Genomic DNA, 25,206 nt, shown 5'->3' with positions numbered 1-25,206 from the left:
GTGGAAGCTGTTTGTTACAGCTGCTTTTGTACCAAATCCAATTTTGTATTACATGCTTCTGAAAACCTGACTTTTTAATTGCACCTTCTTTGGAATCTACAGAGAGCAAAAGTGGGAAGGTAAATACGTCTTCAGAAAGAAGTATTTGTTCAATTTTTGTAGGGTTAATTCTTCCCAGCTAATACCTGTGCAGATTACAAGGGTTGCCTTGCCCATTTTTATGAATCTAACGAAAATGTGAGGTTCTGTCAGCAAAAACTTTCATTTCTTAGTCTTTTGTGTGTTTGGAATTGGAAATAACTTCTTTAAGGACACATTTGAGATTTCACAACTAAAAAGACTGCATTACCTTCCTCATAACCCCTAATAAGGCCTCAAAACAAACAGATTTTGCACATATGTCTGTATATCCTTTAATATCTAAGCAGTGATCATGCGAAGAGATGGGGAGAGCACACTGGTGAGATGAGGAAAGTTGATTTTCAACTGGCACAGAACTTCAGGCGGTTCCTTTTCATTTTCCAGCTGGCCCTAAACCACTCGCTGAACCAAGCCACCCAGCTTGGTTCCCTGCAGGTTCCCTGCAGGTTTCCCTGCCACCCAGCGCTGCCTGGGGATTGCTCTCCAGGCTCTTCAGGCATATGATTCTATGATTTCCTCCACATTTTGGGCATTTTGCAGAACTGTAGAATGGTTGAGGTTGGAGGGGACTTCAGGAGATCACCTAGAGCACATTGCACAGGATGGCGTCCAGAAGGGGGTTGAATCTCCAGAGGAGACCCCACAGCCCCCCTGGGCAGCCTGTCCCGGTGCTCTGTCACCCTCACAGCACAGAATTGTCCCCTCAGATTGAGCCGGAACCTCTGGGGCTTCACTTTATGCCCGCTGCCTCTCATCCTGTCGCTGGGGACAACTGAAAAGAAACCATCTCCATCCTGCCCTCAGACACACGTTCACGAGACCTCCCCTCAGCGTTTCAATCTCCCCCATATTCGGGGCGTTTCCCCTATATTTCAGCCATTTCCCCCCTCCCCCCCCCGAACTCCGTCGCGCCTCTCTGACGCTCGGAACCTCCCCCACAGCCTTCGAGCTACCGCTGCGAGCCGCGGGGACTCCCCGTGAGGCGCTGGGACCGGCGGCCGCCCTCAGCCGCGACCCCGCTCCCCTCAGCCCCGCGGGCGCCCGCGCTCCTCCTCCCCCCCTCACCCACCCCCTTTCCCCCCATGAGCTTCCCTCCCCGCGCGCAGGCGCGGTGCGCGCGGCGGGACGTCAGGGGCGCGCCGTGCGTAACGGCGTCGGGCGTGTCCCAGGGTGCCCTGCGCGGGGCTGGCTCCTGCCCACAGTTGAGTTGGGCCCCGAGCGGAGCGGAGCGGAGCCGAGCAGGCGGGCCCCGGCCCGGTCCCGGCCCGCCGCGGTTCTGTCCCCGCTCCGAGCTCCGCCGCTGCCGCCTCTTCTTCTTCTTCTTCTCCTTTTGCTCCCCCCCCGCGCCTCGCGGGGAGCGAACATGCGACTCCGGCTCCCCGAAGAGGCCGCCGCCGCCGCCGGCGAGTGAGGAGCCGCCGCCGCCCCGGCCCGGCCTGGCCCCGCCGCCCGCCCGCCGCCGCCGCCCCGGCCGCAGCCGCCCCGCTTCGCCCAGGCAATGACAGCGGCTCCGGCCCCCTCCCCGCAGCAGATCAGGGACCGGCTGCTGCAGGCCATCGACCCGCAGAGCAACGTGAGTACGGCCTCGGCCGGGCCCGGCGGCTCCCGGAGCCGGCAGCGAGGAGGCGGCGGGCGGCGGCCGCCCGGCCCGGGGCTCCCCTCACCGCCGCCTCCGCTCCCGAGGGTTCCCCCGGGGCCGCTCCCCCGCCGCCTCCCGCCGGGCTCCTCCCGGGTACCGGAAGCCTCCGCTGCGGGCGGTAGCGGGGAGCTCCCCAGCGCCTTGCTCTCACCTAGGGGGGCTCCGGTTGCTGGCGGCGCCCCCCCTCGTCCCCCTTCTTCTCCTCAGCGGGAGCACCGGAGGCTTCCCCCGGCTCCCCACAGGGCCTCGCTGCGCCGCGTTCCGCCTCCTCCCGGTACCCCCGGGGCCGGCCGGAGGTGCCCGGCCATGCGGCGTGCGGCCCGGCGGCCTCCCGACGCCAGGCCGCGGCTCGGCTGCGGCCTGCAGGGGGCTCTGGGCCGGGCTCCCGCCGCCGCCGGGACCTGCCGGGGGGCGCCCACCTGTTCCTCAGCCCCCCGCTGCCTCCAGCAGCAGTCACCGGGCCGGGGAGGCGGCCCCGGGTTCCGGGGGACACCCGGAGGGCTTCGATGTTGGAGTCGGGGCTCTGGAGCTGCTCCAGCACCGAGCAGCCTCGGTCTTCGCTTTTATCCTTCCCTGCAGAGCGCTAATGAGCTTATCTGCTCCTTCTGGGATGTAGTGTAAGCACAGAAGTCGGCGTGTGTTTCACCAGTAAGTGGCCTTCACGTATACACTGCAGTTATCCCAAGCGTTACATCCTCCTTTTAATTTTTTTTGGCATTTTAAAGCAGTTCTCGGGTGTTTATCACGGTGAGAGGGCTGCGGAGCCTGCAATCTGTCAGATTTCTGTGATCTTAGCTCAGCAGGCACCGCAGCAGGACGTGAAGGTGCGTTTGGCCTGGCCATCTGCAGTTTGTCGTGGGGGCAGCCAGGGGTGCGTCAGGCTGAGCGTTTGCATGAGTGCGTGGTGTTCCAGGAGGCTGGGTGTACAAAATGGTGTTTTGGCTCTATTAAACTCATACCTGCTTCTCCATGAATAAGTATTTTTTGTAATAGATGTATGTCGCAGTCTTGAAGTAGCTAATAAAGCTATTGCCATTTGGAAACGTTCTGGAGCAGCTTGTACGCAATGTGAAAACTGAAGGAAAATCACCCTGACCTTGTAACTTCTTCAGTAATCCACTGTGATGTGCATTCGTCACGAGCGGCGATATTGCGTGTTGGAGTAACAGTAATGAATTATCATGGTAATTGTGGGCTCTTAAATGTCAGAGTTGTTTGAGTTTGAAGTACTTTAACTCAGTTCTCACTGAAATGTCAGTCCATGAATTCTCTTTGCTCAGGGCTCTCTTCTTCTGGTTGCAGATTTTTCACTTGGTGAGGCCAAGTGTCAACCCAGTTAGATATAATTCCAACAGGTCTCTACTTTCTCTTAACTTCCAAACTGCTGGCGGCACATGTTACCCTCCTTCTGGTGCCCTGGCTGTGTGGAGCTAAGCAGCTAGGAGGTGCATTTTGTGATGGATATGGTTCCTTTTTCCCCATACATTCTGCTGTGAAAGTGCTTGCAGCTTGGTTGTGATGCAGGGGACCAGAAACAACCAGGCAGCTGTCTGCAGGGGGAAGTTCAGGCATCAGCCCCAGCTTTGCTGAGCTTCCTACAGGTCAGTAGCCCCATAAGCTTAGGAGTAATGTATGTTAAATTATAATTCTACATACTTGATACTTATCCAGGGCAATAATTAGCAGCGGAAAAATCAGCCCATTGTTCAGAAACGCCTGTAGGCAGGGGGCTGTCTTCCATTTTAACCTCTTCTTCGAATGAGAGCAGAGGTGGTGTGGAGATTCATTGTGCAGGCTTAGAGCTCAGATTTTTTTCTCCAAAGCACTTACAATACGTGGTGAATAGTAGCTAAAACTGTCACACCGTTTCTGTGAAGGGAAGAAAAAATCTGACTTTTGAACGTGCTTAAAAGCAGAGTTTGAATTCAGTCTGAGTCCCAGGGTAGAGGCAAAGGAACTGTTCTGGTGTTTTCCCACAGGAAGAAGTCACTGCAGGTAGGAGCCGCAGCACTTCTTGGTGCTCATGGAAAATTGTGGCTACTTTCTTCTGGCTTTTAGAATCTTCTGTTAAAAGAAGTGGTTGCATTCAAACTTCGAGTATTCATTATTGTGATTGACTTCCTTGTTTACCGAGAAAGTCGAGCTTTGAGGCCTGGATTTCTTTCAGGATTTTCAATATAATTGTTGGTGTGAGTGTGTGTGTCCTTCTGGAGGAGGAAGGGTGAAAATTGCATGGATATTGTCAAATGCGTGAAAACGCGGTCCAGTTTTGTGAGGGTGAGGAGTGGGTTACGGTTCTTTTATAGTTTAATCTGATAGTACCCCACAATCAGTTTAAGCTTCCCTGATGTGTTCTCTACTACAAGCCCCTCCACCCATGTGGATACCCACTGCAGTGTGCCTCTAATGGTCTTTGGAGTTCATACAAATCTCAAATAAGTCAGAGGTCCTACCTTAAGGGGAAAAAAATCCCTCTCAGTGTTGTTTAACTGACCAAAAAAATCTTTTCCCAAGTTTTCAGAACCTGCCTGCTATGAGGAATCATCTTCTGTGCCAATCGTTCATCTTTAACTGCTGCATCAAGCCGTGCTGACTCAGGAGCGATGCTTTAATTGTACACAAGCACTTAGCACTTGAGACCTCTTCTAGTAATTGCTGCAGAATATATTTATAACTTAGTTTCGCGCACTTGCTTCACAATTTACATGGGTAACCTCTATTTCAAACGAGACCTATAAGAAATAAGCTATTTAAAAAAAAAATACATCATCTCGGAAGCCACCCGGGATGTCTGGGTTGGTGTCTTCGTTTATTCATCCTTTTCACATCAAAAAAAAAAACATATGGGCAAACTGCTGCGTGACTTAAACACTAAGAATCAACATCGGTTTCCTTCCAAAGCTTGTGGGTTAGCGGGAATGCACCGCGACTTGTATCGGAGGGAAGAGGTTGGTGTCAGCACCCCTGTGATGTGATGTCCCTGCGGGAAAATCCTTTTCCTGGGAGAAACACCAGCTGGAGAAGCATCCAACGCTTACTGTGGCGGTTGTGTGAGGTCTTAGAGAGGAGATTTCCTTGGTTCTGGTAGGAGCAACGCTGCCCTTCAGGTTCGCTGTGCGGAGAAACCACCACTTCCACCTTTGCCTTGTTAAATTGTGCTCTGTGCTCTTCGGGGAATTTGTTACCTGATGTCAGGAATAATGAGATCGGTTCGGTTTTGCTCTGCGGGAAAGCCTGCCGCTTCCAACTGGCTCTTAGAATTGCGCTTGCAATTAAATGGTTCCTCGTCCTGAATATGTAGCAGTCTCCGCATGTTAAATATGAGACAATAATTTAATTATTTGCCATTAATACTGCTACGTGATGCAGACCTGGCTTTGGTTTGAGTAACAACCTGCTGGATGTTCACGGTGGGGATTGTGTTGGCTGTAAATCAGGCTGCCGTGCGTGCAGCACCTCAGTTGGCCTTGCTGCACAGACCTTCAGGAGATGTCCCTGATCCGAATTATTAAAAAATAAACTGGTTTGGGTGTTGTATTAGGTTTAGTAGTGCGTTGGCCCAGGGTGATCTCCCAGTTGTTGTGTGAGTTGCATAGGGACGCTCCCATGGCCGTTCTCTGTATCGATTGCTTTGCCGAAGTCTAGAAACCAAAGCCTCTGTCACCAGCGATAAATCCGCGTTCTAGAATCGACTTGAAAAAGGAGAGCTTCCAGAAGAAGGTGCCAGACGTCGCTCTAATAATATAAATGTTGGGGGGGAAGGAAGGCAGCACTTCACTTTGGGAGGGTCTCGGTAATTTCTCTAGCTGCAGGGAAGTGCTGTGTGGGCGAAAGTAGACTAGGCATGGCTTTTGCTTTAGCTTTATCCTTTTCTGCGAGGCCCTTAATGAGCTTATCAGTTTTCAGGAAGCTGCGGTGTGCAACGAGACTGGAACCTGCTGTACCTCTCCCAACTTCTTGCTTCTTTATTGTAGCTCGTCCTGTTTCCAGGAGCAATCCCAAATCTCCTGTGCATGGAGGCAGCTGATTGTTTCAGGTGTGTGGGGAAACAAGCAGGTGGTTGTGGTATTCCCTGATGTGTAGAGTCTGAGTGGGGTTATCACATCAGTCCTGGGTTCCAGAGAAAGATTTGGTGCCAGCTGTAGGAAGTGCCAATGTAGTCAGTCTCCTGCTAATTTGAAATAACTACAAATGAGGTTTTTGATGCTCTGTATTGTCAACAGCTGAGTTCACTTAACTCATTGGTTTGCGGGTGGAGATACTGTTGGTTTCTTGGCCTTGACCTGCGGTTTTACTCCCTGTCCCTTACCAAAACAGCCTGCAAACTAATTTGGTTTGTTTTCCTTTGTGCTTGCTGGAAGTTTATTCCACCAGTGCCGGTGATGCTCACGTAGATACTGGGTTTAACTGGTCTGAGATAGAGCTTGCCTGGCTGGTCCTGGGCAGCTTGTCACAGGTGGCTGTATAGTCTGTGACTTCTGGAGAGGATTTTTTGGGGTGCTTAGAAGCTTTTTGTTTGCAGTTCCCATTGCAGCAGCACTGTCACAAAGCTTGAGGCTGCTGTGACAAAATCGGAGCGGAACAAAAGTCGCAGTGAGTTTGGGTTGGGGGGTCCAACACTGGGAATGCCCAAAATTTCCTTCCCATTGGTAATTCCTTGATGATGGCAGTAGTCATTTGTTCTTAAACTGTAATTTGAATGTTTGTTTTGGCGGCAGTGACAATTTAAATAACACCCACTGCTTATTCCTGCTACCTACACCCCTTGTACGTGTGCTGCTGCAGGAGCGTGCGGTGGAATGAACTCAGGGATTGATCTGGGCTAAAAAAAGGAATATAACTTTTTTTTCCTTGGTAGTTTTTGATGTTGCTCAATTACCTGATGCAGCTTGTGTGTTGTGAGTAGTCCTGGCCCAGGTGTGGCAGCAGGAATGGGTATTAAAGTGCTTAAATAGGTTCAGAGGCTACGGAGCGGCGTGCTGCTCACTTCCTCAAGTTCCCCTGCTGCCTTCTCTAGGGAAGAGGCGGCGTTACTGTAGGATTTAACTGCGCCTGTCGGCGTGCTCTTGAGATGAGAGCGGGCGCCTGCTGGTCAAGTTTCATTTGTGGAATCTTTCTGGGGTGGTTTGGAGGTGTCTGGAGCTGTTCCTGTCTTGTTGTTGCGCTGCAGCAGCGCGGTGGCCAGGCATGTGGACCCGGGAGAAGTGCTGGGCAGCTTCCTTCTGGATGTCCAGGGGGAAGTTCCTGGGCGAGCTTTGCAACTGGAGAGTAAACCGCTTTACAGCAGTGGCTAATGCTTCAAATAAACCAAAATTAAACTGTCTTGGCTTAAACTCACATGCTTACAGAAGCTGGAGCTACCAGCAGAGCTGCACCCAGCTGCACCCTTCCTCTTCCCCACCTCCTGCTCCCTCCTCACACTGGGGCAGCTGATGGAGCCCACCTGGCCCTGCTCTGCCTGCACAGAGCTCACCTGGAAGCCTGGCTCTGGCTCCTCATGGCTCAGGAGAGGTGGTTTTGGCACAGAGAGGTTGGTGGGGACTGCAAAGTGAGGAGAGGTGAGGGTGGGGTGGTGGCAGCCCTGAGTGGCACAGGCTTGGGGTGTTTAAACCCAAACAGCCAAGCTTTGCAGCAAGCATCTGTCTGCAGGTGTGGACCCTGTGATTTGGACACTGAAGTCTCTCGGGGAAGATGTGTGGGGAGGGAAATGGCTGTAACAGGTTCCTCTTGGAGCCACGGAGCAGTTTACTGAATAGAAGAGCCAACTTTCTGTAGGTAGGGTAAGCATCTGGAATAATTTCTCCCAGTCACGGTGAAACACGGCGTGGAAAAAGCAGCTGATGTGCAAGGTGTGCATCCTTCCAGGAGGAGAGATGCGCTGAACCCAACTTCCCAGGCAGCAGGGAAGCTGAGGCTGTGGTTTCTCAAGCAGCTCTGACTGCAGGCAGCTGCGTTCATGCAGCCACCAATGTACCCAGGACCCCGGGGTGAGCCTTTCTGGGACTTCAGGTTGGCACTAAAAGAACCTGGGTGAGTGGGGAGCCCTGAGGCAGCTGAACAGGGGGGTCCCAGGGGTGCTGGAGCTGGTGGGAGGCCGCAGGGTGCAGCTGCAGTGGCTGGCAGCGCGAGCGGCTCCGGCTGCCAAGGCACTGCAGCCTGGCACTGCCGTGGGTGGGAGGGAGGGAAAATATTTGCTGTCACGAGCTCCCGAGTGGGCAGAGACCCAATTTGGGGCTTCTAAAACATGAAGACCCTCAGCTTAGCCCATGTTTCTGAAGTCTGGGCTGGGGAGAGAAACTGGAATTTGTCAGTCCTGTTACCTTTTGGGGAACCAAGTTAAGGGTGAGCCTGGGTTAGGAGAGCATCAGGTGTGGGCTCTTGCATCTCTCCGGCGTTTTTGGTATCAGCTTTTGGCATAACGGTGCTGTCACTCTGACACCTTCACCTCCTGATCGAAGCAGTGTCAGAGCAACTGAAGCACTTCCTCCCGGTACCCTGGGAGTGGAGATCCTCTTCCAGTTCCTTCAAGTAGCGGCAATGAGTTTCATTTCTCCAGGAGCCGTAATAATTTTCAGGATAGGAAGAGGAGGAGTTGATTCTGCCTACTGGGGAAATCGGATACTAATTAAGAAGTACTTCTTCTAAGGCATAGTTACTCTGCTATATTAGATTTGGAGTTAAAAATAAATATAATTAAAAAAAATGAAACAGACATCTGTTTTGGCTGATAACACTTTGCTGCTGCCCTGTCTGGCTGTTTTGTGCGTGGTGATAAATTCAAGTAAACTTTCTTCGGTCTGTGTAGCTCGCGGTATGGTGTGGCCCCACCGAGGTGCCTGGTCTGGAAAGAAATATTTAAGGTAAAGGCAAGTACATCACGTTCACCTTAATGTAATTGCAGGTTTGTTTATTCAGTATTCTAACAGCTAAATTATTTTTTTCTGCAGGTAATTCATGCTTTCGGTGTTTGGAACAATATTTAAGTGCTAGCAAATTGCTTTAATTTGAGGTACAGTCTGCTAAACCGAACAGCACGGCAGCGTTTTCTGGGGCACGGCTTTCATGGGGCAGTGGTGCATGCTGAAGTGTGATTGTTAATATCAAAGTATACAATTTCCAGTGTGTCCAAACAGTCGGCGGTAGAAATTTCTATTGAGGGAATCACTGGAAGGAAAACGTAATTAGTTCTGTTTGATTGAACAAAGTGGTTTCCGAACTTAGCTGCTGGGGAGGAGAGGAGTTCTCTGAATCCTACGTCCGAGCCTGTCTGGAGTAGTTAGGAACACGCTCAGCTGGGTGTGTTTTGAAACTTTGTGCTGTAAAGATGATTGTGCAGAGGTGGAAATCTCGTCTGAGACTGACAGCCAGCACTTCTGTGCAGCTTCTTCCTAGCCTATTGTTCTCGTGATGCTCTCTGTGCTGATTTGCATGATTACGCTGTAGATCTTCACGTTTCTTTCAGGAGTGCAGCACTTGTGAAGGTAGAGGAGCAGCAGCTTGTCCCAAGGTGGTAACACACATTCACAACTTGTCTGAAACGAGTGAATTTCAGGGCTGTCTCCAAACACCTCCAAGAGTCTGTAACTTAAAGCTTGGATCTGGTTAGTTTATCCTTGGAGAAATTACACTTCCCTCAAGTAGAGCTGAGCATAGCGAGACTGCAAAGGATTCAAGAGGGGAAGTTTTGGATGTATTTGAAAAGGTGAGGTGCCCGTGCTTTGTGTGCAGATAAGCATGCCAACTGAGACCGTGGCTGTGTCGTGAAAAATCTTGCCTCTACTGTCACATATAATGAGTTTGTATATCAAAATGTGAGTGTATGTAGTATTTACTGGACTGTCTAAGACTCGAGGAGCTCACTTGGATCAGTGGGGCTTTCTTAGGTGGAAATCATGAAGGTTTCTGCTACTAGGTTGGAAATAACTGAACTAGCTTTGTGAGGGCCAGCTTCCAGCTTCCGAGCAGTGTTTGTTTAAGGACAGATAAAATGCTGATAGCGGAGCCAAGTCCTTCTGTCCCGTTAGGATCACACCGGGCGATTGGCCCCGGAGTGACGCTGATCCTACAGCCAAGCAGCCCGCTGATTTGTGAGCTGGGAGATGAAAGGTTGAGTGCTGGAAGTATTTGGAAATGGGTGATTGGCAGCAGCGTTTCGTCTAGGATTTGGTGAGCAATAATTTGAGGATAAATTGATTGAATTTTTTTTGTGTCTCCATAAAACCTCTCTCTAGTGTGTGCTGATGTATGTTCGGTATTAGTAATTGCTGTTGAAAGGATAGTGACTTACTTCTCTCCAGACTTGGTAGCTAAAACTTTCCCAGTTTGTAAGGGTATTTTTCTCAGGTTTGTGAACAAACACGCCATGCTTAAAACCTCACAAGCGGTCATGCAAGCACGTTGCATGCCCTTCTATCCGATGAATTAATAAATCCCACTGTGCAATGTATTCAACAGGCTCTTACCTTCACACCTCGTCATTTAAGGGATCATTTGAGAAGCTTCCTTGGCATTTTTGAATAAAATTGGTCTGCTACATTGAAAAGTACTTCGATATGGTGATGGGGGATGTCTATTTTTTACGAAAAGAGTGAAAATTGTATCGCGTAGTGATTTTAGGGTTTTCCTGTGTTACATTCAGGTTAACAGCTGTGGGTAGATATTTCATGGGATGGGTAACTAACATAATTTTTAAGAATTTCTGAAAGCTCTTGACCCTTTGATGCTGTTCTCATCAGGACCGTAAATGTGGGTTGCATAATTTGAAATCTCCGCTGGTTCTCAAGGGTGCGTTACGATGAAGCAGGTGACTGCAGAGTGATTCTGTCCGGTCGATACCTTTAAGGGTCCTTCTTGTGATCTAGCTCAGTGTCTGACTTTGCCCTTACGGTAACGCAGGTGGATAACGACGGGCAGCTTGGGTGACGCGGGGAGCTGCTGCTCCTGACTTCTCCTTCCCCAATAACTGCAGTCAAAGTGCAGACTTTGGGCCAAGTGACTGCGTTGCTCCTCGCCATGGGAAGCACCAAGAATACTATAAATAAAAGGGAGTGTGTTTTAAGGCTGGGTTTTCCGTATGTTTTGTGGTATTCTGTCTGAATAGTCAACAAACTCCCATTTCTCTCCTGCTGAAGGAGGACACTTCCTGTGACTGGAGTTGCACAGCAACCTGGTTGTATGGCTCTTGGAGTTTTTCAGTAATTTTGGACTTCAGCTCAGGTATTGTAATAGTAACAACCAAGAATCATCTGGTTAAACTTTCTGTAGAGGGAGAGGAGGAAGGGTTATCATGTATACAGCAACACTGTGTCATGGTTAGATGTCCTCAGGACCAGTGTGATGCTTGTTTGGGTTTCTTTACTGCTCTTGTGTTAGTGCTGTGTTCTGTGGGTGTTATTTATTGTGCTGAAATGATCTGTAGTGATCGCACCCAGGTGGACACATTACATTATTTTGTGATCGTTAGATGTGCAGCTCAACACCTGACGAGCCTGGTTCTGATAAGACACACAGTGTTGTTCCACAAAGTTTTAAATATATCTGTAGCTGGCCTCGCGCTCTCTGGTATTGGCACCAGAAGGCAATGGATGCACGGGGCTGGGTCAAGCCAAACAGCTCTGTAGTTGTTTTGTTAAATCAATTCTTCGTTTTGGCAGGCCTGTGCTATTTCTGAGGTGCTGTTCAGGTGTTGGGTGAGTGTGAAGTGGTTGAAGTGGTGGTGGTCGGCAGCCGGAGTGGTGCTGGGCTGACGTTGGCCCCGTGTCCGGCACAGCCAGGATGCCCGCACGGTAAGATGAGCCATGGGCCACGGGTGGCAGCAGGCTTCTGAATTTTACAAGTCCTTTATACCACGGACTGCTTCATCTCATTAATTACCTGCGTGCATCCTTTCGGGGAGACAGAATTCAGGAATGCCAGGTGCATGTCGCGGGGGCGCAGGGCTGGAAGGGCCCTCTGGAGGCGATGTGGTCCATCACCGCCTCTGAAGTAACATCACCTATGTCAAACAGCTCCTTCCAGGTTTGTCTTGTCTGTTCTTAAAGCTCTGTAGTGTCTGTGGAAACTATTTGGGAGCTTGTTTGAGTGCATTGGTAGTCTCTGCTTGTTCCTCAGATATAATCGGGAGTTGTTTTCGTGCTCATTGACTTAGTTTGAACCAGGACAACTGATCGCCGTTTTCCTTATGATGGCTATAACGCACAGGAAGGCTAAAACCAAGCCTTGTGTGTCTCCTCCCTAGTTTTTTCCAATACTCTATGAGCTGAGTACTTCAACTCTTTCTTGTTAGCTGTGTTTTCAAAACCCCTTATCACTGCTCTCCTCTGAACTCCTTGTTGTATACATTCTTGAACTGCGGTGCCTTGGGATGAACGTGCAAGTCCAGCTGAGTTTGATGCCTATCCTGTTCCTTATCGGTATGGTGTGGAGAGGAAAACAAGACTGAAATATCTTGCCATGGTAGATGCTGTTGATGCTGTGTTCTGCCCTGCTGGCCCAATGGCAACCAAATGTGAGCAATTCTTCCTCTGCTCCTATTCCTCTGTACCGCACGTGTGCCCCCAGCTACTGGCATTTCATGTGACCAACCTTCCCTTCAGTCGCTGGGCTTTTCAAATCAGGCTCATGAACTCGTTCCTCCAAAAAGTTTTGCCCAGGTTTGTGGTTTTGGGTGGGTTGTGGGGTGGGTGGGTGTTTTTGTTTTTTTTTTTTTGGTGGGGAGAGGGGAAGAAGTCATCAGGGTGTCATGCTGCAGCAAATCTCTCTCTTGTATGTAATTGAGGGGTAGGCACTAGGGTACAAGTCTTAGGACGTAGCATGCAGGCTGCATAGTGCGTGGTGAAGTTGACAGACAATTATTCCTGTTTGTAGTAATAAGAATGTCTTCCAATTATTGATTAATAAACGTGAATGGAGCAAAGTGTTACTGTCCTGTTTTCTAGTTGCCTTCAAGACTTCTTCCTGCAGACAAAGACCTCTCACGTGCCTCTGTTGATCTGTGACAAAACAATCTGTTGATTGTTTTGGGTGCGAGTCTTCCTAATCTGTATCCTACTGCTTCTTGTACCTTCTAAATGACTCCACCAACGGTTTCTTCTTTCAGGGGGTGGTTGGTACTGCCCCACCATGTGCTGCCCGGTGGTGTCAGGGCCAGACCTGAGGGTCTTGTGTCCCCCTTGGGGCGGGTCACGGAGCCCTGGTGCTGGTGACTTGGCTCTAGGCTGCTCCAAAGGGCTGGGGCAAGCGCTTCTGCTGGCCGACTCCTCTCGATCCTTGGCTGTCCCAGTCTCCATACACCTTACTTACGTGCGTACATACTGCCAAAGTTAACAGGGTTAAAGTGTCTCACTACAGGGAAAATGTTTTAGGCCTGCTGATGCCTTCGCAATGCGTTATCTTGCTGGAGTCTGACCTAACTCTCCTGTCTGATCCTGGCTTTGTAAAGTGTATATGGAGAGGAATCTGGATAACGTTACCTTACCACTAAATAAAAGCTGAGTGCAAATAAAATGTATGGAGACTTTTAAGTCTTTCAGTTAGACCTGGAAATGTTAAATCCAGAGGTCGGGATAAGTTCTTGCTGTATATAACCACTCCTGTGACTGTTCTTAGTAGCCGAGGAGTATTTCTTGTTGCTGTTTTGTGGTACATATCTCTGATCAGTTTTCAAAGCGTGGACTCCCGGTGAATTTCTCTTGTAGAAGATGCTCTCAGGGGATGTCATCAACCCAAAAATGCATAAATCTATTCATGTTCAGCATTTAGCAAAGCAGATCTTTAATAGGAAGCATGCCTCCACCTTTAACAATACCTTTTGTGTACCAGGGAATACTTGAACTCTGTTTATGCAAAGGAACTTTCAAACACTTTCGGTAATTATGAGCGAAGTAGTGCGTGGTCATCTTTTTGGTATGTCATTTCTGTGAATAGTATCTCCTGTACCCTATCTTTAGACAACGCCATGCCACGTTGGGGGTAGGGGAAACTGTTAATAGATCAGTTGCAAGGGAACTGATCTAAATACCAGCAGATTGTAACCTGAATTCTGACTGTGTGTGTTTGGTCTGTATCTTTGAATAAATGGCATTATAGTTTACTGTCTGTTATATTTTGCTAATGTCTGGTATCCAATGCATCCTATATGAAGTGCTAAATAAACACTGTGCTACTGTATTTCCATCGCAGCATTTAAATAAAGCCTACTGTGAATAGCAGCTCTTTTTCTTCTTACTCCTTATTCCATGTTTTGGATTATAATGCAGTCAAGTAGCTTTTATACAAATACACTGCCGTGAGCAGGATTTGGTATTGATTAGAGACCCCAGTCCGGGGTAGGAATTGGTGCTTAGATGTAAGTAAGAGCTACGCTGCTCTGGGGAAGGTGAGCGTGAGTGGAGGGCATCCCTCGTGGTGCTGCTGCCACACCTGCATTCAGACCGGTTCTGCCTTCCTGGCAATTTCAGCAATATTGACCTTGGATCTAGGATTTTCTTTAACATTATCCAGCCTAAAGATTTGCGTGACCTGTGGATATGACAGTTCTTGTAACTCTCAATAAAATGCTGCTGTCCTAGGGGCATGGGGAAGACAACAATGGTACAAATGCCCCCATGAACCTCTGGACAGACCATTTTTTAAATATTTTTAATATTAATTGCAAACAGAAAACAAGTACTTGGTGATAGAGATCTGAATTGATATCAGCATCAGACAAACCTGTTGAGTCGTCCATCGTAGTTCCACTTCTCTTGCATGCCTTTGTAAGAATTTCTGTGATATTCGTTAAACAAAGCATTTTCTTTGAAGCTAGCAAGCTACTGAGTAATGATAGCATATTCTGAAGAACTAAATTGTAGCATAATGTCAAATACCTCCTCTCAAAGCCAGTATCTTCTGATGTGTTTGTGTAGTCTGTTCAAAATACTTATAACGGAGTCGGATTATTGATTATTGCAACCTGTGATTTCAGGAAGATAACAGCATTATACTTTGTTTAGAAAAGTTTCAGTGATTAGACTCGAGGTGTTGCAGATTTCGGTTTAAATACCGCTTAGAAACTTCTGAAGGTACTAACGTGACCGTGTGGATGATGATGCTGTGCTAAAGGATGCCTTTTAGTGCTGTTGTTTGAACTTCAGGCAAATAACTACGAAAAAGAGCCTTTCTGTCCAGAATCCAGTAGGACAGAAATCTGTTAGCAGCTTCACAGCGCTTTTTTTTTTTTTTAATAATTTTGTGCTTAGCTCTCGGGCTTTCCTCCCCTAGGCAAATACCCAGTCCTTCTGCCCCAGCTCCTTGTCTGTATTTCTGTGGCAGTTCTTTGGGCAGCAGCGGGGCGAACGTCTGTGGGGCTGCAGTGCTGGGGGAGAGCAGAGGCACTAAGCTGGCTCTTGCCCCGTGCTGGGCTGCTGGGTGCAGGAGGAAGAGAACTGAACCGCAGCAGCTGAGCCTGGTGTGTAACAACCCCCCAGCAGGCTGCTTGCTCTCCCTGGCCCTCCTGCAGCCCCAGCACGTGGAAGCGGTGACGCCAGCTCGTGCGCAGCCGCTTGGTTTGCTGCTGCCTGCAGAGCTGCCTGGGAAGGAGGCGGCAGGGAGCAGCTGCGTGCTGAGCACACCAAACCCAAAAAAAACTTCTCAGCCCTTTAAACCACCATATAGCGCTTACCCCGAAGTCAGTTACTGAATTGTTCTTGATGTAGAAAAGCGAAAACAGGATTAAGATGGCAATTAAAGAAGAGAAATTGAGCTCTCTGATCTTTTGCACCGAGTTCAGAACCCCGTGCTTTTGTCTGGGCCTGTAGTAAAAATAAAAACATTTACTGCTGAACTTGGAAAACATCTGAGATCCCAGTAGCAAGCTCTGGAGTACGGCTGAATGACTTCAGGAGGCTTGCATGGAATAAATAAGATTTGTTTTCTGTGACTGTCATTAGGGTTGGCTGGAAAGGATTATTGTAGATGACTCGAAGCAGATGTTCTCCAGTACAATTTGGAGTGAATCAGTCTGTGTGCCAATCGGTCTTCACACCATGGGAGCAGCATGGGACGAGCTGAAGTGCAGTTTGAATTCCTCTCGGTTGTTTTCTGTACGATCCTGAATACGAACGAGGTCCTGGGGCTGCTTCGTGGCACTTCTTGTTTTGGGGTGGTTGTAGTGGGTTGCAGCAGAAGTAGACAACGGCAAAAAGAAACTAAAATGATGTGCAAGTTTGAGAGACCGAGTTATGCAATTGTGCTCTTACAGTGTTGGAGGAGAAGTTGCCAAACTCCCTTGTCCCACTGTGCTGTATGTTCCTTCGCCTGTCCGCTGCGTAGCCAAGAAGCATTTCTAATAGCAGCTTGCATTAATAAATGGTCGTTACTGCTGCTGCTCGAAATAGGACATCCTGGTAGCTTTTACAGCTTTGTTCTCTTGTCAGTTATGTGACAATACATGATTTTTACGAAGGCAGTAACAGATGGTTTAAGGTAAAGACCCCGCTGTGCAATACCGATGTACTGCTGTTACCGAAATAGGTGCCTTCGTCTCAAAGATGATACTTGAGGCCTTTTGGAGAGGTCGCCTTGTTTTCATCATAGTGTTTAACTATACCACAAGAGATTTCATAGTCTATATTATTTTGAAGCAGGTAAAAATGATTTTTATGATAAACCTTTTGTGCCAGTTTGGGTAAAGCATTTCAAGATAAGAGCACAAAACTGCTGGAGAAGGGTGGAGAAGTTGTTGAACCTGCCTGAATTATTTTTTTAAGGGAACCAGGCTTTCCTGAAGGTCAGAAGAAGGAAAAATAGGAGAAACTACTTGCAGTTTGAGTGTTCGCGCTCCTTGCAGTGATGGCTTCAGTGTGGCTGGGTGCTTGCAGTTGCCCACGAGGGCGTGAAGAGTCTGACACCGGTGTCTTGTGCTCTGCTAGGAGTTGAGCGATCAGCACAGACCCGGTGGTGTAAGGCTGCTTTTGCTCTCCTAATTGGTACCATGCCTCTGTCAGAGGACGGGACTGCACCAACAGCATAGCAGCTAGCACTTCTGGTACAGACCTGGCCTCTGGGAGGTGATTTAGCATTTGGGGCAGCCATATGTGTGTCTTTGGGTATTTTAAAACAAAGGCAAAGCTGTTGCTGGAAATTCCCTGACCAGTTTCATCTTTCTGTAGGTGTGTGTATATATATGAGCATATCGCTTTCCCCATCTTGACCTTCTGATAGGCTAATGATCCTTTTTTTTGCCATTGGTTTGTCACTTAGGTAATGAATATTTGGGGATTACCAGTAACTGCAAAAATAATTGTACCAGCTATTGATGTGTGCAATAAACAGTGATTCCTTGTGCCTAGGTAACTCTTAGCGTAAAACATGTTTAGAGGGAGAGTATCATGTTTTGCAAGTCTAAAAATGTTTGTCTGGAAACTCCCAGAATTAAACATTCACTATTCTGAGTGCTCCAGATCTAGAAACTTTGGAAGGAAAAAAAAAAGGGGGGAGGGGGGGGGAATTTATGTATTACTTAAATTGTGGTGCTAAATTCTCCTTCCTGGGCAGTGAGGGATGCAGGAATCAAAATGTGAAGAAAGTCAACGTGCTGAAATAAAATACTAAATACCAAAATACTTAAAAATCGGTGCTTTAAAACATCAGCCTGCCTCAGATGGTGGGGCTTTAACTGTCTGCAGAGGCATGGCAGTTCAGCGAAGAAAGAATCGTGACAATGTAATTCGTCTTTAGCCTGAAAAAGATTTTACAGCCTGAGTTACAATCACTCCAAACCTATATAGATTTAAATTTAAACTTGATAAAAGTTACTCTAAAAAACAGGCAAACTGTTTCATTGCAGCTTTATCCGTGTGTCATCAACCTTAAGCAGTCCTGCTGTTGTTTGTGACTTTATAAAAGGGCAGAAATGAGTTGGAAAAAGCCGAGTCTTACAAACTCATGTCCTCCTTAACACGAAGAACCTTGCAGTGGTGTGGGGAGAGCCAGGCTGCTTGTCTGTGCTCGGGTAAGACGTGGGGTGAACGTGGGATCCCTGCACAGCTCCTGGCTGCGTGATTTTCCTCGGCTGCAGTTTGTGTCCAGTTGAGTCACAAACGCAGTTAAGCAATAAACGAGGCTCGGTGATTCAAGTTTTCCTCGGCTTATCTTTTAAATCCATCTACAAAGGTGAATTAGAAATTCCAGTTTTCGGTGCTGTTAGTATCAGGTCATGGAAATTTGGATCCCTTGTAGTCTGAGCGTTCTCAGAGGAGTTATTAAAATCACACTCGTATTTAACATCTACAGATCGTGGCAGCTGCCTTTGGGAGGGACTTGTGCATACGGAAATGTTGCAGCGAAGCCCATCAGAAAGAAGATCTGATACATTAAAGGAGTGTAAAGCGAATTTCTGAAGTTGCTCCTCAGTGTTACATGTCAGGAAGTGTAATTCCAGAACGCTGACAGTTCCTAAGGTGGCTGCTCGGAGCCGGGGCTGGCTCCCATGCCTGGTTTGTCTGGTGCTGGGCGACTGGCTGAGGACACCTACTGGGCACTGAGCTTGCTTCAGCTGGTTTGAGACTTTGAGTACTTTGTACCTAGGCCTTTAGACGCTTGGTGTAGCTCCAGGAAGCACCAGTGCTCTGAGCAAAATTAGTCAGCAGTGACTCGTGTAAATCTAAAGCAGTGCCTAAAAGAATAAACGCTGCATTTCTGATTTCACTGGTTACTCTGTTCACTTGGCATTTATGTTCCCAGTTAGGACAATTAACTAATACCTGAAGTCGGGTCTCAGAACTTTGCTAATTTGCACACAGGTTTTACTGCTACTATTTCATTTAGTTTTATGTAAGTGTGTGTGTGTTACAGCTCCTTCAGTTTCCAACTAGGTCAGGAAAGTGTCCTTGTCCCTATTCTTCGAACAATCAGCTCCCTAAAGCCAGACAGTGTGATAGCAATTTTGTGATTAATGTTTCCAGCAATTATAAAGTGGAAGGTCTTAAAGTACATTTGATAATTAAGATGTACGTGAAACATGAAGTGACTTTTTCTTCCTTGTTGCAGATCCATAACATGGTGGCAGTGCTGGAAGTGATCTCCAGCCTGGAGAAATATCCCATTACCAAAGAGGCACTTGAGGTATGTCACCATCTGAATGCCACTTGGTTTTCTTGTGTGCATAAAAGGACTTTCTCAGCCCGTCTCATTTCCATAAGAGCTTTTCCTGAAACAATAGATTGATTGCAAAGGATTCACAATTAAGATATTATTTTGTCCCTCTCATGCTGCTTCTGACATCTCAGTGTGTACACAGTGGTTCTTTCTGGATTCAGATCAGTGTTCTGGGCAGCCTGGTTCCTATTTGTATAAGGCACTACATTAATCGTTACTTGCTACTTGTTAATTCTTTGCATTCATCATCACTCTTCTTGTTGAGCTACTGGTCACCTTTGTAGTTGTTTGGTGACAAGGCAATGAATCTGAAATAGGAAAGCAATGTTCTGTAAAATTAATCTTAAATTTAGTCCAGCATGTTTCAATGCCTGAATCTCCGTGGTGAGATTAGATGTATTAAAAGTTGAAGTACCAGCTGGGATAGCGACTGCAGTCTCCCTGGTCACTTTTAAATACAGAGCCCAAAGATGCTTCTATGGCTAAATTATAAAAAGGTTTTCAATCTTTATCGTGAAATTGCTTTTAACTATTGTTTTTTATAACCTTTGACTGTTTTCCCTAGACTCAGGTAGCTATAGGATGATTTGAGATATCTGATGCTGTAAGTAGTCAGCACCGCAGGATCAGCTGTTAGTGAGTACTGAACACAGTGACAAGGCAAATAATTACTGTGAAATGCGGATCGTGATACTCACAAATACAATTACTGTGAAATAATTGTGAGCCTTAGATGGTAAGTGCTAAGTGCTCTCCATGCTGCCACATGGGAGACAAATCTCAGAATGAACAAATCTCAAAACAACTGAGATTCTGATGTATTACAGTACACAAAGCATTGTGTTGTGCCAGGGGTTTACCTTTGCGTTTATAAAGGACCAAATGCTTTGGAAATGCATTCCATGTGGGAATCACATAGCTATTCTGTAAGTCCTAGGTGAAAAACCAAGATGACTTTTTCCAGTTGGAGATGTTGAAACCTGTTTAGATTTTTGTCAACTCTAGTTGTATTTCAACATACGTATCACGTGTTGCATATTTCTCACAAAATCCACTCTGTCTTCCTTTGAAGTGCTGCTCTTAAGTAATCCAACTTGTGGAATTCTTTGTTTTCAAGTGTTCTTTGGACACAAACACTTCCTTCCCATTGCAGAACTGTGTTGGGGCATCCTAGAAAAGCCTCTTTAAGTTGATTTTCAGTACCCTTTCGAGCTACCAGGAGTGAAGGGGGAGGGCATGAAGGAAGAAGACAGGACATAAACCACACCCTGGCAGTCAGATTTGGGAAATGGAGTTTTGTACTTTCAATGTGTTACTGTAACAGGCAAAGATTCTGGATTTCCTCCTCATGCCTCTTTCTGTAGGTCTCAGTTTCACCGTAATAAATGCACCTTTTCTGCCTTGGGTACTGCAGTTCACCTCAAATCTGAGCTTTCACCTGTATTCTCAAGATTTCTGCTTATTAAGAATTCCATTCTGATGTTTTTCACAGCTAGTGGCCCTGGTGCTTTAGCCAGGGGAGAAAGAAAGGATGGCTTAAAACCCACAGTGGGTTTCATTCTGTGTCCAGAATGCTGGACCAAGTGGGTTAATCCTTCCAAAAAGGTTCATTCAGCTCTTAAACCTTAATTGTTTTATACTAGGTATTTCTTAGGGTCAGCATTAAAAGCAGAAACTTACTTAGACAGTGGAGTTGGAATTTTGTTTAGAATAATACCTGTTTTTAAAAGAACTTTTATTTTTTTCTAGGAAACAAGACTTGGGAGGCTTATCAATGAGGTGAGGAAGAAGACATCCAATGAGGAACTTGCCAAACGTGCCAAGAAATTGTTGCGGAATTGGCAAAAGTTGATAGAACCTGTAACCCAGAATGAACCGGTGCCAAGAGGGTTGCCGAATCCACCTGGATCAGCAAATGGAGGTGCTCACAACTGCAAACCAGAAGCACCACTTCCTGCCGTGGCTGGATCCAAGCCAATCAGTGAATTGAAAAGCAGGAATGACATACAGAAACTAAATTCTCCAAAACCAGAGAAATTGGGAAATCGGAAAAGGAAAGGTGAACACAGGGATGGGCATCAGGGCCCTCCTCCCCCAAAAGTCTCCAAAGCTAGTCATGAAGTATTACAAAACTCTTCGCCCCCTCCAACGAATGGAATTGGAGGTAGTCCTGAAAATTTTCCTAGTCCTGTAGATGTAAATCTACACGCAGGGCCTGAAAGCAGCAGGACAGAACTCAGTGAAAATGATAAACACAATAAGATTCCAGTAAATGCTGTAAAACCTCACACCAGTTCTCCGGGACTTGTAAAACCTTCAAGCACTTCCTCGTTATTAAAGACTGCAGTGCTTCAGCAGCATGATAAATCAGAAGAAACCACAGGACCGCACCAACCTAAGAGTCCTCGCTGTTCCTCGTTTAGCCCTAGAAATGTCAGGCATGATACTTTTGCTCGGCAGCATACTACGTACTCACCAAAGGATTCAATGCCTAGTCCATCTCAAAGGTCTCAGTTCTTAGATACTGCACAGGTGCCATCACCGCCACCATCCTTGATGCAACCATCAACACCTCCCATGCCAGCAAAAAGACTGGAGTTCCCTCAGCAATCAGTAACTGAGGTATCTCAGCACTGGCAGGAGCAGCAGGTACCTTCTGAAAGCCAGCACAGGCATACAGCAGGGACGCTTCAACAGCACACATCTCCCAGCTGCAAAACCAGCTCCCATCCCGGGGAATCTCTCACGCCACACATGGGCTTTTCACAGGACACTTCAAAAATGGACAGTGATGATGCTGCTTCAGGTTCAGATAGTAAAAAGAAGAAAAGGTACCGACCTAGAGACTATACAGTCAACTTGGACGGGCACGTGACAGAAGGGGGTGTGAAACCTGTGAGATTAAAAGAGAGAAAACTCACTTTTGATCCCATGACAGGACAGATAAAACCTTTAACACAGAAAGATCCTTTGCAGGTAGAAATCCCTGCACTTACTGAACAGCACAGGACAGAAACGGAAAAGCAGGAGCAAAAACCTAACCTGCAAAGCCCTTTTGAACAAACGAACTGGAAAGAATTATCCAGAAATGAAATAATTCAGTCATATTTAAACAGACAGAGTAGCTTGCTGTCTTCATCAGGAGTACAGACTCCAGGAGCTCACTACTTCATGTCTGAATATTTAAAGCAGGAGGAAAGCACTAGAAAAGAGGCTAGAAAGACTCATGTTCTAGCTCCTAACAGCAAACCTACAGACTTGCCTGGGGTCACAAGGGAGGTCACAAGTGATGATCTCGACAGAATACGTGAACATAACTGGCCAGGCGTGAACGGTTGTTATGATACACAGGGTAACTGGTATGATTGGACACAGTGCATATCTTTAGATCCACACGGGGATGATGGTAGATTGAACATCCTGCCTTATGTCTGCCTAGACTGAGTTCAGTTTTGCTAAAATGCTTTTACATCTGCAGTTAGCAAAAATGGCAGACACTATGCCACTTAAACACGGAGAAAGCCTCCTGTCCTGGACAAACAGGCCCAACGAGCAGAGGGTGAGAGGGAGCTGGGTATTGACAGCTCTTTCCTTTAAATTCTCCTTTTGTGAAATGCTGCTACCAGTTTACTAACAATTGCAAAGGAAGGCATACGAAGGTTGATAAACTGAGTTCAAAACTCTATAGCGAGCCAGCTATAAAAAAGTGTTAGTCCCCAAGAAGTGAAGATGATTTCCAGCACTTTCTGAATGCCGGAATCTTATTACAGGCAGGTACAGAGAAAATTGTGGAAGTTACCTTAACAAAATATGCATCTATTTATTTGACTTGATTTGGGTTTTTATTTGGCAGTGAGATATTCGAGAGACAATGTGCAAAAACTGTAGTTTTATTTGTATCACATCTCTGAACATGATTGCGTTTTTAAAGTCATGTGGTACGGAGATTGGGTTTTAAACAGCAGGTGTTGCACTGCAGGCTGGGCAACCAGCTTCAGCTCAACATTCCATAGGCATCCACATATTTTAGTCTGGTTTCAGTTTAAATCCAGTCTCTGAGAAATGCTGCAAAAACTAGATGTTTAATGATATTTTTGATCCCACCACCACCAGCCAAATATTTTTCCTCCTTTTCCCTTCCTGCAAACTTCTAGGAAAAAAAAAAAAAAAAAGAAAATCACCTTTTCTAGAATCTAAATGTAATGAGGGTGCTACGAGTTTGTAACTGTACTGTGAGAGGGAAAAAGGAAGCCTGTTTGTATGCTGGAAATATACTTGTTACCATTCCTTTAGATATTGTTTGCCTTATGGATATCCATCATAAACGCAATTTGCAAAAACAAAGAGCCTTAGTGAATGTACAGTAACTAGACTTCTGTGTTCTTGGGATGCAGAAGGGAGCAACTTTGCTATTTGGTCCTTTAAGTGGACACATTGTGATATAAATGTGGAAATAAAAAAAATTTGCACAAAGCAGTTTGTGAATTATTTATACTGAACTAATTTATTTTTAGAAGTTTGCTCGATTCAAACTAACTGCGAATCCATTGGAGCAGTGTGGCGAAGCTGAATCCCATCTGACAGTGTCAAAAGCAGCTGGCTGTTAGGGATATATAAGATGTCTTCCAAGTATATTGGTGGTATTCAGTCGCACAGGTTGGATTTTTTTTAAACTCTGGTTGCATCCAGGGTTTAGAGACTGATAACCCAATTACCGTTAACGTACCTCAAAGTCTAAAAAGATCGTAGTTCATCTTTTCTGAGTAATTTTGTAATATATTATTCCTAATTGTTAAAAATTATTTCTAAAGCAGCCTAATTCAGTATAGAAAGCTAAGAATTTTTATTAACTGTAATTGCTTTAACATTTGGGACTAGTTGTTTTCTACAGTCCCTGGTACTGGGCTTCTGTCCAGGGGAAAAGGGGAGGGGACACAATACCAAAAACGTTTCTAGGTTTAGTGATGTTAACTCATCTGTGCTGGATCTCACCTCTGTGGAAGAGCCTTGGCAACAGTAGTTCTGCTGCCTTTGAGAGCAAAGTCAAGCTCTTCGATGTCAAATCATGATCTTAAAAAGGTGTTCCTCACCAGGTATACATTAGGGTGGTTTGTTCCATGGAATACAACTGAAAATGTTTGGTTTATTTTGAAGTCATTCTTGTTAAAACCTACTGCTTTTGTGATTTGACCGGTATTGAAATGTGTGGGTGTCTCAGAAACGTTACTGATGTCTGTTTGCTTCCATTTCTTTAATCTGAGGTCTGCGTGAAATCTCCTATCCTGAAAAAGTGGTTACCAAAAATGTTTCCAAGTATATTTTCAGTTTACTTCCATTTTATCCTTCTACAGTTGATGAGGTCAGGCAGTGTGTTGTGGAGTTTCAGAAAGTTATCTTGCAACTCAAAAAGGTAGATTTGATGGTAGAGGGCTAAAAAGATGACCATTTTGCAAAATGCTTATTTTGTTTTAAATATAAAAAGAAAAAAAAAAATGTACATCTTACTCTACTCCCCTCCCCAGCCCCTTCTCCCTCTTTCCTTGAATGGTCTTATATAGGAACAGGGTCTGTGCTCTTTTGAGGCCTTTGAATATGGGGCAAATTTCAGGAAATGACAAAGCACACTTTATAAAAACCATCTTTCTTTCCATTGCTTACATTTCTGCTGCAACCCATGGTCCACGAGGGCCACGCTCAGTCAAGTGATGCCGTAAGTTCATCACTGCTCTTAAATTATTTAGGGCTCTCGGCAGCAAACTGACCATGCTGATGCTCACTTTGCTTGAGGGAGCTTCAGGTATTGGACCCAGCCCTTTCCCTAGTGGTACAAAATCGCTAGAGAAATTCACTCACAATGCAAGCTTTAAATCTTGTTACGTACCTAGTTTGTTTCTGCTGTAAGGGTCAATTCACTTGGATATGATCCAGGGTGAGATGAGGCTTGACAATCTTTATTTCAGCATGCTAGTATAACCAGTTCTGTGAGCTCCAAAAAAATGTGAATAAGTTTACAAGGTGATTTTTTTGTCAATTTTGTAAACAAGTTCAAATGAAGTTTACCATGTGCGTTATCTGCTGTGTACTCTCATTTTTGCATGAACTCAGTTTCTCTGCTACTGGATTCTCTGACCTGCTTTACAGGCTTTATGCTTCTAGTCCTAAAATCTTAATTTAAGAAGGCTGTCATCTCTTCTCGGTGAATGACATGAAATGGCTCATCCCCAAATCTTCTGGGAGTCACCATTCCCTAAAGTGCATGTTTTTAGAGGTACATTAACAGTGTAGAAATG

At 46.3% G+C, this 25,206-nt stretch overlaps 1 protein-coding gene across 3 annotated transcripts; it reads left to right on the top strand.

The window, feature by feature from the left end:
- Positions 1-1,332: 1,332 nt before the first annotated feature.
- On the top strand, positions 1,333-24,937 carry MED26 (mediator complex subunit 26). Of its 3 annotated transcripts, none has more exons than XM_082780208.1 (3): positions 1,333-1,714; positions 18,809-18,883; positions 20,666-24,937. In XM_082780208.1, the coding sequence occupies exons 1-3, from the start codon at positions 1,640-1,642 to the stop codon at positions 22,358-22,360; spliced, it is 1,845 nt and encodes a 614-aa protein (XP_082636334.1). In that variant the 5' UTR covers positions 1,333-1,639; the 3' UTR covers positions 22,361-24,937. The 3 variants fall into 3 exon arrangements, with proteins under 3 accessions (XP_082636334.1, XP_082636336.1, XP_082636335.1); XM_082780210.1 differs by lacking the exon at positions 1,333-1,714 and adding an exon at positions 1,751-2,428; XM_082780209.1 differs by lacking the exon at positions 1,333-1,714 and adding an exon at positions 8,618-8,671.
- Positions 24,938-25,206: the final 269 nt, after the last annotated feature.

The sequence above is a fragment of the Aythya marila genome (assembly GCF_965140915.1).
Source record: "Aythya marila genome assembly, chromosome: 27".
Lineage (NCBI taxonomy): Eukaryota > Metazoa > Chordata > Aves > Anseriformes > Anatidae > Aythya > Aythya marila.
Note: the sequence above shows the minus strand (reverse complement) of the source record. Positions and strands in the feature narration are given on the sequence as shown.

Bases quoted from the DNA above. Each gene is read 5' to 3' on its own strand.
- MED26 (XM_082780208.1), top strand. From the start codon at position 1,640: ATGACAGCGGCTCCGGCCCCCTCCCCGCAGCAGATCAGGGACCGGCTG. The intron at 1,715-18,808 runs GTGAGTACGGCC...TCCTTGTTGCAG, and splicing joins CCATCGACCCGCAGAGCAAC to ATCCATAACATGGTGGCAGT. The intron at 18,884-20,665 runs GTATGTCACCAT...ATTTTTTTCTAG, and splicing joins TTACCAAAGAGGCACTTGAG to GAAACAAGACTTGGGAGGCT.